Source organism: Mauremys reevesii, linkage group 3, assembly GCF_016161935.1.
Source record: "Mauremys reevesii isolate NIE-2019 linkage group 3, ASM1616193v1, whole genome shotgun sequence".
Classification (NCBI taxonomy): domain Eukaryota; kingdom Metazoa; phylum Chordata; order Testudines; family Geoemydidae; genus Mauremys; species Mauremys reevesii.
Window position 1 is genome coordinate 127190458 of NC_052625.1, and position 14342 is coordinate 127204799.

The 14342-nt window shown below is 42.7% G+C and overlaps 1 protein-coding gene across 1 annotated transcript in view; it reads right to left on the reverse strand.

Annotated features, from left to right (window-relative positions):
* Positions 1-1452: 1452 nt before the first annotated feature.
* FIG4 (FIG4 phosphoinositide 5-phosphatase) overlaps positions 1453-14342 on the reverse strand; it is a 163682-nt gene continuing 150792 nt past the window's right edge. The window contains exon 23 of the mRNA XM_039529156.1: positions 1453-1819. Coding sequence (XP_039385090.1) covers positions 1642-1819 — 178 coding nt within the window. The 3' untranslated portion in view covers positions 1453-1641. The remainder of the gene's footprint in view (positions 1820-14342) is intronic.

Here is a 14342-nt window from a genome sequence, read left to right on the forward strand (position 1 = left end):
TAAAATACTGTTTATGTTGGACAAAAGAGTGCAAAGCACTCTTAGAAGATGTATTTTCTAGAGATAATTCAAACTGACAGTTGCAGTCTAAGTGTTATCTTATCAGCATTGATATTTCATTCTTGTCTCTGCTAAAGATAAATTCATGCTCTCAAGAACACATGAAGGGCCCAACTGGTAAAATAATTATTGTTGGAATTTTCAAGAGCTTGTAAATGGCTGATTGTGGGCTTTGTATGGGCTACTTGTGGTGACTGTGGCACGTCTACTGAGTGTCAAGTTGGGAGCCAGTTAACAGTAGACAATCAAAACACATTGCATTTGGTAGCAATAGTGATTTATGGGAAATAAATATCACTCCCACCCTTATAAACTCATTTGCTAAAGCACCAGATACAGTGGTTTTGCCTACATGTATTCCTGATACCTGCTATTCTCTGAGCTAATGGGGACCTCAATTTTCATATAATTTGCATGATGTAGACAATGAGAGAACACTGTTGTACCCCAGTTCTTTCCCCTCCCATTGGTTGCATAAGCTCAAGAGGCAGGAAGTAGTGTGCAACAGTGTACATCCCATTTATAGTTATCTAGCACAGACATACACAATTACTTTAATAAATCAATTTTACTGACTTACGAGAGCAGTTCCTTACTCTGTAAACATTAGAATATGCTTTTCAGTATGCAGCTTCATATCTGAAGCTCCAGTCTGCTGGCAGCAGCTAGTAACTGTAGTTATGGCCATGCTTGCCTGGGATGAGAAGAACAGTCAGTATTCAGTTTCTCAAAGTTATTAATTTGCTGACTTTTTAGCAGTCCAGAGATAGGAAAATTGTTGGTATATCCAGTTGTTCAAGAGATCTCTCAGTACATCAGGCAGAGCCCATCTTTCTGAACCTTGACTGAAGCTGCTATTTTATGGTCTGAAACTGGTCTCTATAAGTAGAGTGAGTATTCATTCCTCAAAATTGTTTACTGAGTCACAATAATTATAAAGTCACTATACTTCAAAGGAACCTGACAGAAATCCACACTGATTAGGTCATTAGAACACCTTCGTTTGATCTACACTACAGCTTCCAGTGTTGCTATCTGCAATAGAACTACACTGGAGGTGGATTATGGCTTTGAAGTTTGCTACTTTAGATTTAATTTTTCAGTTTCATACCTGGGCCAAACTGACACCTTTTCCATCTTTGCTACAAACATATTTTGCTAAACAAACAAATTTCAACAAATGACAGAACATTCGACTGAAAACAGAGCTTTTCTGTCATGAGCTAACTGTGGTACTTAAGTTTTTTTCTTGTGTTACATACAGCTGTAGTTTCAATTAATGTTAAATTTAAATACTCTGTTTACTTTATCTCAAATTACTATATATTTAATTGGAGCTGTATTTAGTTTTTCTGATTTTAGACATACTGTTATTTTTCCAATCAAAGAGAATACATCTTCAATCACATTTTTATTTTTGCAAAGCACACAATATCTCAAAAATGAAATCATTCAGAAAGATACAGGTTGATAAATAATTGCATTGTTTTACCAACACAAAATAGCTGAACTTGGACTTCCTTTCTAAATTGATTTGTATCATCACTCCAGCAATGCTAAGCAGTTGAATACAGTCTGTTCTCACATATATCGGTTTCTAATGTACTCTCTGTACATGAGGATGTCTTCTTTTATCAGTGGCTGCATGGTGCCTCTGCCAGCCTGGATGTGAGCGTGGAAGATATCAATTGATTTCTTATCTACTTTAGGAGGCTGGACTTCATAAATGTTGTCTTGGGAAAAAGAGGAGATGTGTATTCTGTAAAAGTCAAAACCAAACAGTCCTTTAGCATTAGGTCTAAAATCAGCAACATTACACATAAATCAATTGCAGTGTAGCACCTCAATTAATTTTGATTGCAATACATATTAAGTGAAAAAACTCAAAGAGAATGCACTGCAAATCATTTTCATATTGTATCTAAGACTCCAGTAGCATTAACAACCAACCTTAGTTATTATGAGAAGAGCTATTACTCACAGATAATAAACTGTATGTTTATTTTTAGCAGCAATATTTACATATTAAATACTCTAATATTAGAACAAAATACCACAGTTGATCAGTAAAGAGAAGCAAGTTAAACTGTATACTGTCAAAAGGTGGGATTTTGGGTTTGGATTTAGTAACAGATTAATCAGTGGTTAACATGTTGCCATCAAAAGGTACAGTACAACCACAACCTACACATTAACTGTTTTGTGTGAATGCAACTTGATTTACTAGAAGCCACAATTTAAGATCAAATTTAAGGAAAAACTGTCTGATGGAACTATAGGGCATGTCGACCCTTCAAGCTGAATTCATACCCAGGCTAGCTGTAATCAAGCTAGCAGGCGTGCTGAAAATAGAATGTAGCCACAGTGGTACAAGTGGCAGGACAGGCTAGCCACCCTGAGTATGTGCCTGCGGCCTCTAATAGGCATGTATTCAGGACAGCTAGCCCCTCCTGCAGCTCTCATTGCCATGGCTATACTCTATTTTTAGCTCGCTAGCTCGAGTAGCCCTAGTGCAGGTATGTCTCCTCAAGCTGGGAATCACACCCCTGAAGTGTATACATACCTTATGAGTTGTCTACAACATTTGAAAAAAATCCTCCTGTAACTGCTAATCAGGAATAAGAAAATATTTCCCAGTGATCAGAAATCTGGCACATAAGTTTCAAGGGGATTGTGCCAATTCTCTAAACAATCAGCTTCATATGTTCTGGCTCACACCTTCTGGATATCTTAAAAACTGACTGTTGAAATATCTGCTTTATAAAGAACTTTAAAAATAAACTCAGGACCATTATTCATTGGAACACTGTGATTTTAAGTTTGGACAAGAACACCTCCATCTCCACACATACTAAATAGGCTTCTGTCAGTTTAGCAGTTGCAGATAAATATATTAATAATAATATAAACTTATTGTTTATATTGTGGTAGCACCGAGAGACTGAAAAATAGATCTCAGTGCCATTGGGCTAGGTGTTGTACAAACATAGTGTGTCAGACCCAGACCAGTGGGGTACAGGAGTCTGGGAGAGGGCAAATATACTGGTCACTGGATGAGTAGTTTTCTGTTCCCTGAATGACCAGAGCAGGGGCTGCACTAGACAGGGGCTGCACTGTAATCAGGAACCTGCTAGAACCAATTAAGACAGGCAGGATAATTAAGACACCTGGAGCCAATTAAGAAACTGCTAGAATCAATTAGGACAGGCTAGCTAATCAGGGCACCTGAGTTTAAAAAGGACCTCACTTCAGTTTGTGGCATGCATGCGAGGAGCTGGGCGCAAGAGGCACGAGGAGCTGAGAGTGAGAGTGAGAAGATACATTGCTGGAAGACTGAGTACAAGCATTATCAGGCACCAGGAGAAAGGTCCTGTGGTGAGGATAGAGAAGGTGTTGGGAGGAGGCCATGGGGAAGTAGCCCAGGGAGTAGTAGCTGTTGCGCAGCTGTTCCAGGAGGCACTCTAGACAGCTGTAGTCCACAGGGCCCTGGACTGGAACCCGGAGTAGAAGGTGGGCCCAGGGCCACCCGGGAGGGCAAATTGCCCCATTTGCCCTGGGCCTCCAGGGCCCTCCACGAGAATATAGTATTCTATAGTTTTGCAACTTTTTTTTAATGGAAGGGGCACCTGAAATTGCTTTGCCCCAGGCCCCCTGAATCCTCTGGGCGGGCCCGGGTTCCCCGCCCCAAACCTCCCAACTCCTGATCAGACACAGGAGGAATTGACCTGGACTGTGGCTTCTACCAGAGGGGAAGGTCTCTGGGCTGTTTCCCGAATCCGCCAATAAGCATAAGACCCACCAAAGTAGAGGAGGAACTTTGTCACAATAGATAGCTATTATCCTTGTCCTGCATAGGCTTATAGTTTATGAAATCATAGCAACATCTTGCTGTCGAAGCTAACTGTTGAGTATACATTTTCTTTTAGCAGAAAAGCAAATCTGGTTCCACCCAGTTTAGCATTGCAACAAAATTTCAATTTTATTTCTAGGTGAAAGCCTGTGCTGTCATATCGGTGTAATTCATAAAAAGTGTAAAAAAGCCAAAAATTCTGACAACTAAAAAACTGGACAGTAACAGATCACAGTGGTTACTGAACATGGTGATATTCTAAACAGAGTTCTCAACCATGCTAGTACTGTTTTTCCATTGCTTCACACTGACTCAGCAGAAATTCTAGGTTTCAGACTGATGCACACACAGTTTAACAATCCTGGAATCTTATTATATAGACTACCTCTATTGCAGTAGCACATAGGAGGCCCAGTCATCAGGCTCCATTGTACTGGATGCTGTACCACTGAAAAAATAGTTAAACAGAGAATAATCTTTAAAAGGGACATGGAAGAAACTATGGCTTAGATTTTGTTGCATTCAGCTTCCACAGGATGCAGTAGTGAGGCATGAGCTTCAAAAGGATCAAGCTGTGGTTCCCTGATTTACAGATCAGTTCTATGCTTTCTCTATATTGTTTAGAGTAGCATATAAGATGCTTTAAATTATGGCAGTTGGCAATAGCCCCAAATGGATTGTGACATTGAGACCAGCGTGCACTGCTAAGCACAGCAATCTGTGAGCCAGTATAGGGTCAGACCTTTGGCCTTGCCCTCTCCTGCTGCCTCTGGGGTTGCCTGGGCCTCCACGAGTGCAGGGCTCCAACTACGGTCTCTGATTAGTGAATCAATACAATACACATGGCTCAAAAATGTATAATTCTACATTCAGCTGCTCATGAAAGAATACGTTGCATTAAAAATAATTCTATTCAGATCACAGTTCTCAGACTTCTTAAATTAATCTGAAAACCCATTTTGTTCAGTCACCTTAGAACATTAAGGGAATTGTTAACCTTTTAAAAGTCCTTAAAGACAGGTATTTGGGGACCTGATTTTAGTTTCTTGAAAAAAGTCAGCTCTACAAACATTCACTTATTTCCAAAAGAATTTTTTCTGATTTAGATTAAAGGTTTTGCAGAACTACCTCATTTTCAAACACACTTATTTACTATTCAATTATACTGTCTAATGCTATGCTAGCTCTTAATACTATTAAAAAAATTCTGGTTTTTCAACCCTTGTTGCAGACATACAATGCAGAAGACAAAAAACATAAAACTTAAGAAATCAGTGCAATTAATACTCTATATTGAATGCGCCAGTTATTTAAGCACAAAGCTTTTCTGTACCCTTCTATGGGGTGATTTTAAGTGTAACCATAATCCTAATTTCAGGCTTCAGAGTAGCAGCCATGTTAATCTGTATCCGCAAAAAGAACAGGAGTACTTGTGGCACCTTAGAGACTAACAAATTTATTTGACCATAAGCTTTTGTGGGCTACTGCCCACTTCATCGGATGCATAGACTGGAACATACAGCAAGATGATATTTATACATACAGAGAACATGAAAAGGTGGAAATAGCCATACCAACTGTAAGAGGCCAATCAATTGAGATGAGCTATCATCAGCAGGAGAAAAAAAAAAAACTTTTGAAGTGAATCGAGATGACCCATAGAAGGTGTGAGGATACTTAACATGGAGAAATAGATTCAATTAGTGTAATGGCCCAACCATTCCCAGTCTCTGTTCGAACCTAAGTTAATTGTATCTAATTTTCATATTAATTCAAGTTCAGCAGTCTCTCTTTGGAGTCTGTTTTTGAAGTTTTTTTGTTGTAAAACTGCCACCTTCAAGTCTGTCACTGAGTGGTTAGAGAGGCTGAAGTGTTCTCTCACTGGTTTTTGAATGTTATGATTCCAGATTTGTGTCCATTTATTATTTTGTGTAGACTGTCCGGTTTGGCCAATTTTGAGATTTAGAGGCTCATACACCAAGCAAAGAAAATGAACCAGAGGAGGCTAATGAGCTGGGAGAGCTCATTAGGAAAGCCATGCAACTGTAGGTTGGGGCAGACTCTGCAGTTATGGCAGCACTAGTTACAGCTGCCAAGCTAATACAACACTGAGAGGAGTGAATGTGACAGCTTTGCTCTCCTTGTCTGAGAACCACCAAATGGAATTGGCCAATGTGGAAGAAGCCAAGTGATAGGCCCTGGAAGAGAGGAATAAGTCAGCAGCTGACAAACATGGCTTGGCATTCCAAATGAAATGCTAGAGGATGAAAGGGGTGGACTTCTGACTCCAGATGTTTGATGGGCAGAGTACTCAGAGAGAGAGAGAAAGAGAGAGAGAAATTGCTTTTGAGATCAGCCAGTTGCGTTAAAATGAAGCCAGAACTGGAGAACCTGCCTTTGATGCAGCAAGGCCCTGAGAAGGGATGTATATCACAAGGTGGCTGGTCCCCTGTCATTGAAATAGGTCCAGCTACCTTATGCCACAGCAGGTGCTCCCACTTGAACCAATTCAGGAGGTGGGGCTGCACCTGCACTATAAAAGGTCAGAAGGAGTTCAGCAAGAGCAATGTTAGAGGGGGAACTACAGGGTGAAGCTGCAGGGAGAAGTGGTCATCTGCAGTGGTTCCTGAAGAAGGAAGTTGGCTGCTCAGGTGGCAGGAAGGGCCATACCACAGGGAACAGGGGCTGTGCCCAGCTTAAGGCTGAGGGGAAGATCTTATGTGTTTGCTTTTTGGAATTGTGTTAATAAAAAAACCAAACCCCAAGAAGGGCTATAAGTGGATAAGCAAGACTGTGGCGTTTAAGGAGCCATGAAGAAGAGGAAAATAGGGCAGCTGGACAGGGCACTGCAGAGATACTCCTGGCCATGGGAGTTCGGGTAGTGGCATGGTATTACATGCACATAAGGAAAAGCTTTAACAGGCTTCCTGATTCTTCTATAAGTGCACACTACTTTTACTTCAGAGATCTAACCTGATGGCAAAAATATACATCAATATTGTGCTACATCTCTACTGGGGCTGAGAGCACATATGCTGTACTGGATGGTAGATATTACAAAGTTAACTGTTGCAGTCATCATTTCCTGGTAAATGACCACAAATTTGATTTCATCCCAAACCAAGTCCGGGAGAAGATGAACTGTACTAACCCAGCAATTATTAGTAAAAGTCATGATACATTTCAGCATAAGATGCCTTAGAGCAGTGGTCCCCAACATGGTGCCCGCCGGGGCATTTGTGTGCCTGCTTAGTGCCCATCAGGGGAGCGAAGCCGCGGCCTCGCCCCTGCCGGGGACAGAGAACTCCAGGGCTGCGGGTGCCAGCGTTCTCTGTCCCTGGCAGGCACAGGGCTGTGGCTTCTCTCCGGCTTCTCTGGGGCTGCAGGCTGAGGGCGCCGGTGTTCTGTCCCCAGCAGGCGCAGGGCCACGGTTTAAGTCGAAGAGAAGCCGCGGCCCTGCGCCTGCCGGGGACAGAGAACTCCGGGGCTGCAGGCTTCATTCTATGTTAAAGTAAGAATAAAAAATATATAAGAATATATAAGAATAATAAATATACATATATACATAAATATAAATAAATATATAAGAATAATAAATATAAAACAATGTTTTACTTTTTTAAAATAAATAAGATGAAAACTGTTTTTTGTAAAAACTCCTTAATTTTTTTTTACGGGTAGATAAAAAAAGAGCAAATTCACATGGTAAGGTGAAAGAGTTATTGCCAAATAATTTAATTTAATACCTTTTACATATAAAATTACCTTTTTTATTTTATGGATTCATATATTATGTAATATTAAATATGATTTTTTGTATTTAATGTACAAATACAAAATAAGGCTTGAAAAATTGTTGGTGCCTGCCACACTCTTCTGAAAACAAATGTGCTACTGGCCACAAAAAGGTTGGGGACCACTGCTTTAGAGGATATTGAGTTCCGCATTTATAGGCCATATAGGTTGCCCATGTGTAACAGAATTCTAGGCAGACTGCACTACTTTGATATGGAGTCATTTATGAAGCCAGACCTTTAATTTCACTCTTAGTACGAAATAATTTTGCAATAGATGGATCATAACTAGAAAAGGAACCACATAAAAGCTAGGCTTGAGGAGTCCTAGTGCTTCAGATTATATGGTTCTGAGAGGCTACATTCCACACAACAATAAATCTTTGTTCAAGTGGGTGAACTAGACTGTGAGAGGCTGCTCCCATCAAAGTTTCCGCTTATGAGCGAGGAGAAGTCAAACCATCATAAGTCAACTCTGAGGTCTCCAGAAATAAAGGATGAGAGAAAAATAAAACCATGAAATTCTTATTTTCTACCATTCAATGGTTTGAGATGGGGAGAGAGAAATAGGGGCATCAGAGCACATCCTGATCCAGATTGATGTTTCTGTGGGAAACTGAGCCATCACCCACAAATCCTAGGCTCCTCTATAGCTAAGCCTGGTAATAAGGTCATTCCACATACGTTGATATTTAGCAACAATCCAATTTTCCTCTTTAAATAACGCCAGATTTTAATAGTGGTATGGGATAGTCACAATTAGGTAAGTTTTATATAAAATTTGCAAGGAAAGCAGCTACTTGGATTCAATGATACACTTTCACACACATTGTAAATTTCAGTTGGTTTTACTATGACTCTCCCCTCATTGATCATTCCCTTCTCTCTAGTCATCTTTGTTTAGTATGTCCTCACTTTAGGGTACACTTTAGGCCAGCTCATCTCTTGTCCCACGCTGCTTCCTGCAGTCCCCAGTGGCCTGGAATGGCGAACCGCGGCCAGTGGGAGCTGCTATCAGCTGAACCTGTGGATGCTGCAGGTAAACAAACTTGTCCCAGCCTGCCACCGGATTTCCCTGATGGGCCGCGTGCCAAAGATTGCCTATCCCTTTATAGGATATTGCTATTTGTTTAGTGCTTTGTTGGTATCTTAGCAACAGTGCGCTGTATTCAAATGCAGGGAAGGGTCTATCTTTCTTTATTGCCTAAGACAACTACTGCATGTGTGCTGTTTTAATATAAAACTATAATTGCCTATGCTTTATTGTTTAATTACCAAAGACCCATCTCTTCTAATCACCGTTTTGTTAGGAACTCTAAATTGCAAAGCTGTTCTGATAATTCCAGTGAACTTGGCATTGTTTCTGTTGGGATTTATCTTTCATATATTGTGATTGCAATTCAAATTTCAGGGAAAATGAAGAAACAAATGGAGAGCACAATGTTAAATTCTTCTACCCACTATCAGTTTTTAAATGGGAGAGCCTTTATAACTCCTGTAAAGATCATACCAAAAATATCAGGGACATGTAAATTCAGAGAAACTGTCTTATAAAAAGAGCTCACACCAGTAAATCTTAAATTGCCTAATCTTAAGAGTGTCTAGGTAACCAGAAATCCAGCCCTAAATTTTATATTGTAATTCAGTTGTATTTACTGTAATCACTTCAGCTAAGGTAGAAATCAAACCATAACATCTACTGCAAGAGTTGTATGGACATAGTAGGAGTTACAACTTTGTAAGAAGATAAAAGGAACTAAAAGGAAAGCAGTATAAATCAATATGATTTGCTGGAAACCATGGCTAGTTATTCTTGAAAACACAACTAGCATATCACTGTAGTTAGTGTTTACTTGCAGTTTGTGTTGACTACTGGATGATAATACATTTTGAATTAATAAGGTATGAACTGCCAGATTCTAAATCTGGAATGTTAAAGAGTCTTATTAAGAAGTTATGTTTCCTTGTTAATCAATGTTACATTTTAACAGTCCTCCCCCCCCCCCCCCAAAAAAAAGATTGTATTCATGAACTTATGTTCTATTTCTATTCAGTGCAAATTTGTTATTTCATATATGTGAGAGCCACCAACCTAATTTAACTATTGAAAACTTTGTCCCAATAAACTGAAGAAAACAGAAGCTGGAATCACAGGACATTATTTCACAGCAGTACAGTGTACTAGAATGAAAAAAACAAACAGTTTTCATCTCGGGGGGAGGCCTGAGACCTGCAACCATGAGAGATGTCGCATAGTGACCCCTGAAGCTAGTGTCCTGGCTGCTGAGTCCGCAGCATCTAGGGAAGCCTGTAGGGAAGTTCTAGCCACTTTTTTCCCTTCATCTAGGAGAGCCGCAAACTCCTGAAAGGAGTCCTGGGGGAAGCAATTCCTTAAATTTGTCCGCCGCCGCCCAGGTATTATAGCTATAGCGGCTAAGGAGGGCTTGTTGGTTCGCCACGCGGAGTTGGAGGGCTCCTGCGGAATAGACTTTGCGCCCCAGCAAGTCCATGCGCCTAGCATCTTTAGATTTAGGGGCTGGAGCCTGCTGTCCATGGCGCTCCCTCTTGTTAACCGACTGGACAACGAGAGAGCAAGGTTGGGGGTGGACATACAGATAGTCATAGCCCTTGGAGGGCACCATATATTTACGTTCCACGCCACGTGCAGCAGTTGGGACAGAGGCCGGAGGCTGCCAGATCGTGTTGGCATTGGCCTGGATTGTCCGAATGAAGGGAAGAGCCACTCTCGTGGGGGCATCAGACGACAAAATGTCCACCACTGGGTCCTCCACCTCCGGTACCTCCTCGACCTGCAAGTTCATATTTTGTGCAACACGCCTGAGGAGGTCCTGGTGGGCACGCAGGTCGATTGGGGGAGGGCCGACAGATGAGGTTCCGGCTACAGCCTCATCAGGGGAGGAAGAGGAGGAGAGACCCGGGACAAGTGGGTCGGTCGAGGGCTCGTCATGGTGGGAGGGTTGTACCTTGCCGGGGAGTTGAGAGTCCTGAGGTTGGGCCGACACTTCCTCTACAGGAGAGGGAGGAGGACGGCTTATCGTTGCCTCCGGCACCCGATGTTCTGTGGTGGCAGAGCCCGACGGACCTGGGGGTGTACCTTGGGCCTGATGATATGTCCACGGTGTCCAGAAACCCCACTGTTGAGGTCCCTGATCCTGCGCCCGGGGCTCGTGGAACAGTGCAGCAGGCACATCAGCATCCTGGGCATACGCGCTATCCGCCTGTGAAGACACGGATGGGTGTCTGGATGGCCGGGGGGGCCGAGCGATAGTATGAGGCCCTCTCCCACCTTGGTGATGTCTTCGGTGCCGGGGATTGGGGCCTGGAGCCGTACCAGTGCCGAGAGCGAGATCGGGACCTGCGACCGGCCCTGTGCTGGGAGGTCGACCTGGATCTCGATGGTCTCCGTCGGGAACAGCTGCGAGAGTCTCAGTGCCGGGATCGGTGCCGAGAGTATTCAGCAGCATGAGATACCGATCCATGCCGCGAGTACGACCGGTACCAATATGGCGATCGGTGCCGGGACCGCGAGTGGCCCTGAGAAGGTGAACGGCGCCGGGACCTAGATCGAGATCGGTGCTGGCCTGCCGAGCCAACTGAGGTAGGCGTCATCATCGCAGGTTTGCCTCTGGAATGTAGTATCTGCACTGGCGGTGCCGGGGGTTGAGGCAGGACAGACGCAGTCATAGCGATAAGGTCCCTTGCAGCCGAGAACGTCTCAGGTGTAGACGGGACCATAAGCTCAAGCACAGGTGGGGAGCTCTCCGGGACCGGACTCGACGGACCTCTTGGGACCGGAGTCAACGGTACCACAGCCGTCGGTGCTGCAGCAGGTGTAGGTGCCGGGCGGTCCGAATGGGGTTGAGTCTGAGTCATTGGAGGCATCGAAGAAGTAGAAGACTTCGACCTCTTCTGTCTTGGCGAGAGGGATCGGTGTCGAACAGGGCCCCGCGCTGGAGAAGGCCGGTGCCACGGTGTCTTAGCGGTGCCGGTGCGTTCCGGTGCCGGAGGAGCGCTGCTGGCGGTGCGGTCGGTGCCCGGTGCCGAGGACGGAGGGTTCAAAGCCGCCTCCATGAGGAGAGTCTTTAAGCGAAAGTCCCTCTCCTTTGTCCTCAGCTTAAATGCCTTGCAAATTCGACACTTATCTGATACATGCAATTCCCCGAGGCACTTCAGGCACGAGTCGTGGGGATCGCTTGTGGGCATCGGCTTTTTATAGGCCGAGCACGGCTTGAACCCTGGTGAACCGGGCATGGGCCCCGGCATCGGGTGCGGGGAAGGGGCTAATGCCCAAACCCCGCTAACTATTTCTAAACTAACTAAGAACTATTTATACTAATTACACTATATATCTAAAACAACTATATACAGAAAGTTATCAACAACAAGGAGAAGCTAGGGAAGTGGAGGACAGCTAAGCCGCGCTCCACTGTTCCAACGACCGACATGGGTGGTAAGAAGGAACTGAGGAGCGGTTGGGTCGGCAGGGGTATATATCCGGTGCCATGGTGGTGCCACTCTAGGGGGCGACCCAGCCGACCCACCGGGAGTTGCTAGGGTAAAAATCTTCTGACGAACGTGCACGCACGGCGCGCACACCTAACTGGAATGGATATGAGCAAGCACTCGAAGAAGAACCTATAGTTAAATATGGTCTCAACATCCAAACCCTCAGACCAGATGTTCAAGGATTGATAAGCTTGACTAGGCCTTGGGATAGAAGTAAAACCTGAAGGGCAGTTTTTAAGAAGGAGTTAAGTGGTGATGCATTATTGTTCAGAGAACCAGAGGAAAGGGAGTCACAAGGAAGCCACCATGATTGCTTTCATGCTGCCTCATTTTCCTCTAAACTCCGGGAATCAGCAAAAAAGGGGGGAAAAAAACAAACCAGAAACCCAACAACAGTACCCTAGTGCTCTGCTCCAATCCCAAGCAAATGCATCCAACCTACAAACTTTAGGATTAAAGATCCTAGAAGAAGTGGGGAGACCAGTAACTAACTGCTGGAGACTTCTGCTGTTGGTTCACTTCTCAAAGGTCCTCCATGGAGTTGTTCTTGCCTAGGAGACAGGAGCTGCATATTACTTTCTGCCAGATGATATATGCCACTACAAACCAGTTGTTGCATTACAGTAGCATGAGCTGGAAGAGCAGCAGTTCCCAGGACTGCAGGACCAGAATAACCAATTGAAATGCCAACATACTGATGCCATGGCTGCAAGAAAGAAGGGTCCATGTTTTAGCACTGAAATATACTCAAGCAATGAGCATTTTACAAACCAAATAAAAAGCAGGGAGAAGCTTCTCACCACAGTAATCACAGGAGAGGAATGTCATCATAAGAGAGACTTCTAATAGACCGAGGGAAGAAAAGAAGACCATACAGAGAAAAAGATTTCCACTGCTGAAGGAGAAATTCCCGAAACAGAGATGGAAGTGAGCTCACAGCACAAGTTCATGCAGAGCACAGACAGACCCAAAATTGAAAGATCAACCAGACTAGAATCAGAGGAGAAACTGGGAGAAATTCCTGGCCAGTGAGGAGGGGAGAGTCTTGTGTTTCTCTTTTGAAAGGGATGCCCCACATTATTAAATATTTGTGATCAATAACTATTGAATGATCCTATCCACAGGCTGGAAACAGAAGTCCCAGATCAGCAGATGGATGGAGATTATAAAAAGGCATGTAAATACTTTAGGTGCAGAGATAAGAGAAGGCAGGATGGCCTGAAGAACAGACCTAGGAATTTCCATCCAAAATGTTGACGGTCAGATGCTAAAGCTGAGAGATCAGAGGTTCAGAGTGAGATGGGCCAAGCTGTAATTGTTTTATTATATTGTGACTGTGATTAGACTTTTAATACTAATAAAACATTAAAATCTAAATCAAGAGACTACCATAACACACAATTTAGAAATAACTAGATTAATTGCAGTATTTAACAGTGATTTGTTCAAACCAAAATTTTCAATAAATATGTAATTTAATACATTGCAAACAGAATACTGCATATGGACAATAAATTTTAATATAATGTTTAAATCTCAAATATGGTCACATTGCCAAAATAAATTTGAAAGCCTGATAAAAAATAAAATTACAAAGCATTTTCATAGTAACCATTGTAATAAAAAGTGACCGAACAGTTCCCTGGCTAAATCAAGATAATCTGAATGAGAAAATAATTTAGAAAAAGGCCTATTTGAAATCATGAAAGAAAACTGTAGGCACAAACTCATAGTAATCCCATCACAAGCATTTTGTGCTTTGTTCCTGTGAAACATTCTGCTACATTCTGCTGTAAATACGTGGTATACAAATGGATAAAACCACTGCACTGCAGTATAGACAAACTGAGAACTATTATTTGTATTACAATTACACCTTGAGGTCCTAAACAGGTTGAGGTCCTATTGAGCCAGTGTTTCATAGCATCATAATACTTTTCAGAGTTTTGTGTGGTGTCTTTTTGTTAAAAAAAAAAAGGGAAGGCTCCTAGGCTCTGCACATTGTTGATTCAATTAATCTAGCATATTGTATTCTATACATACAACATTCTATAGAAATACAGGTACAAGTCAAACTCTTTGCATAAATGTATGGTGTAAGATTTGATATG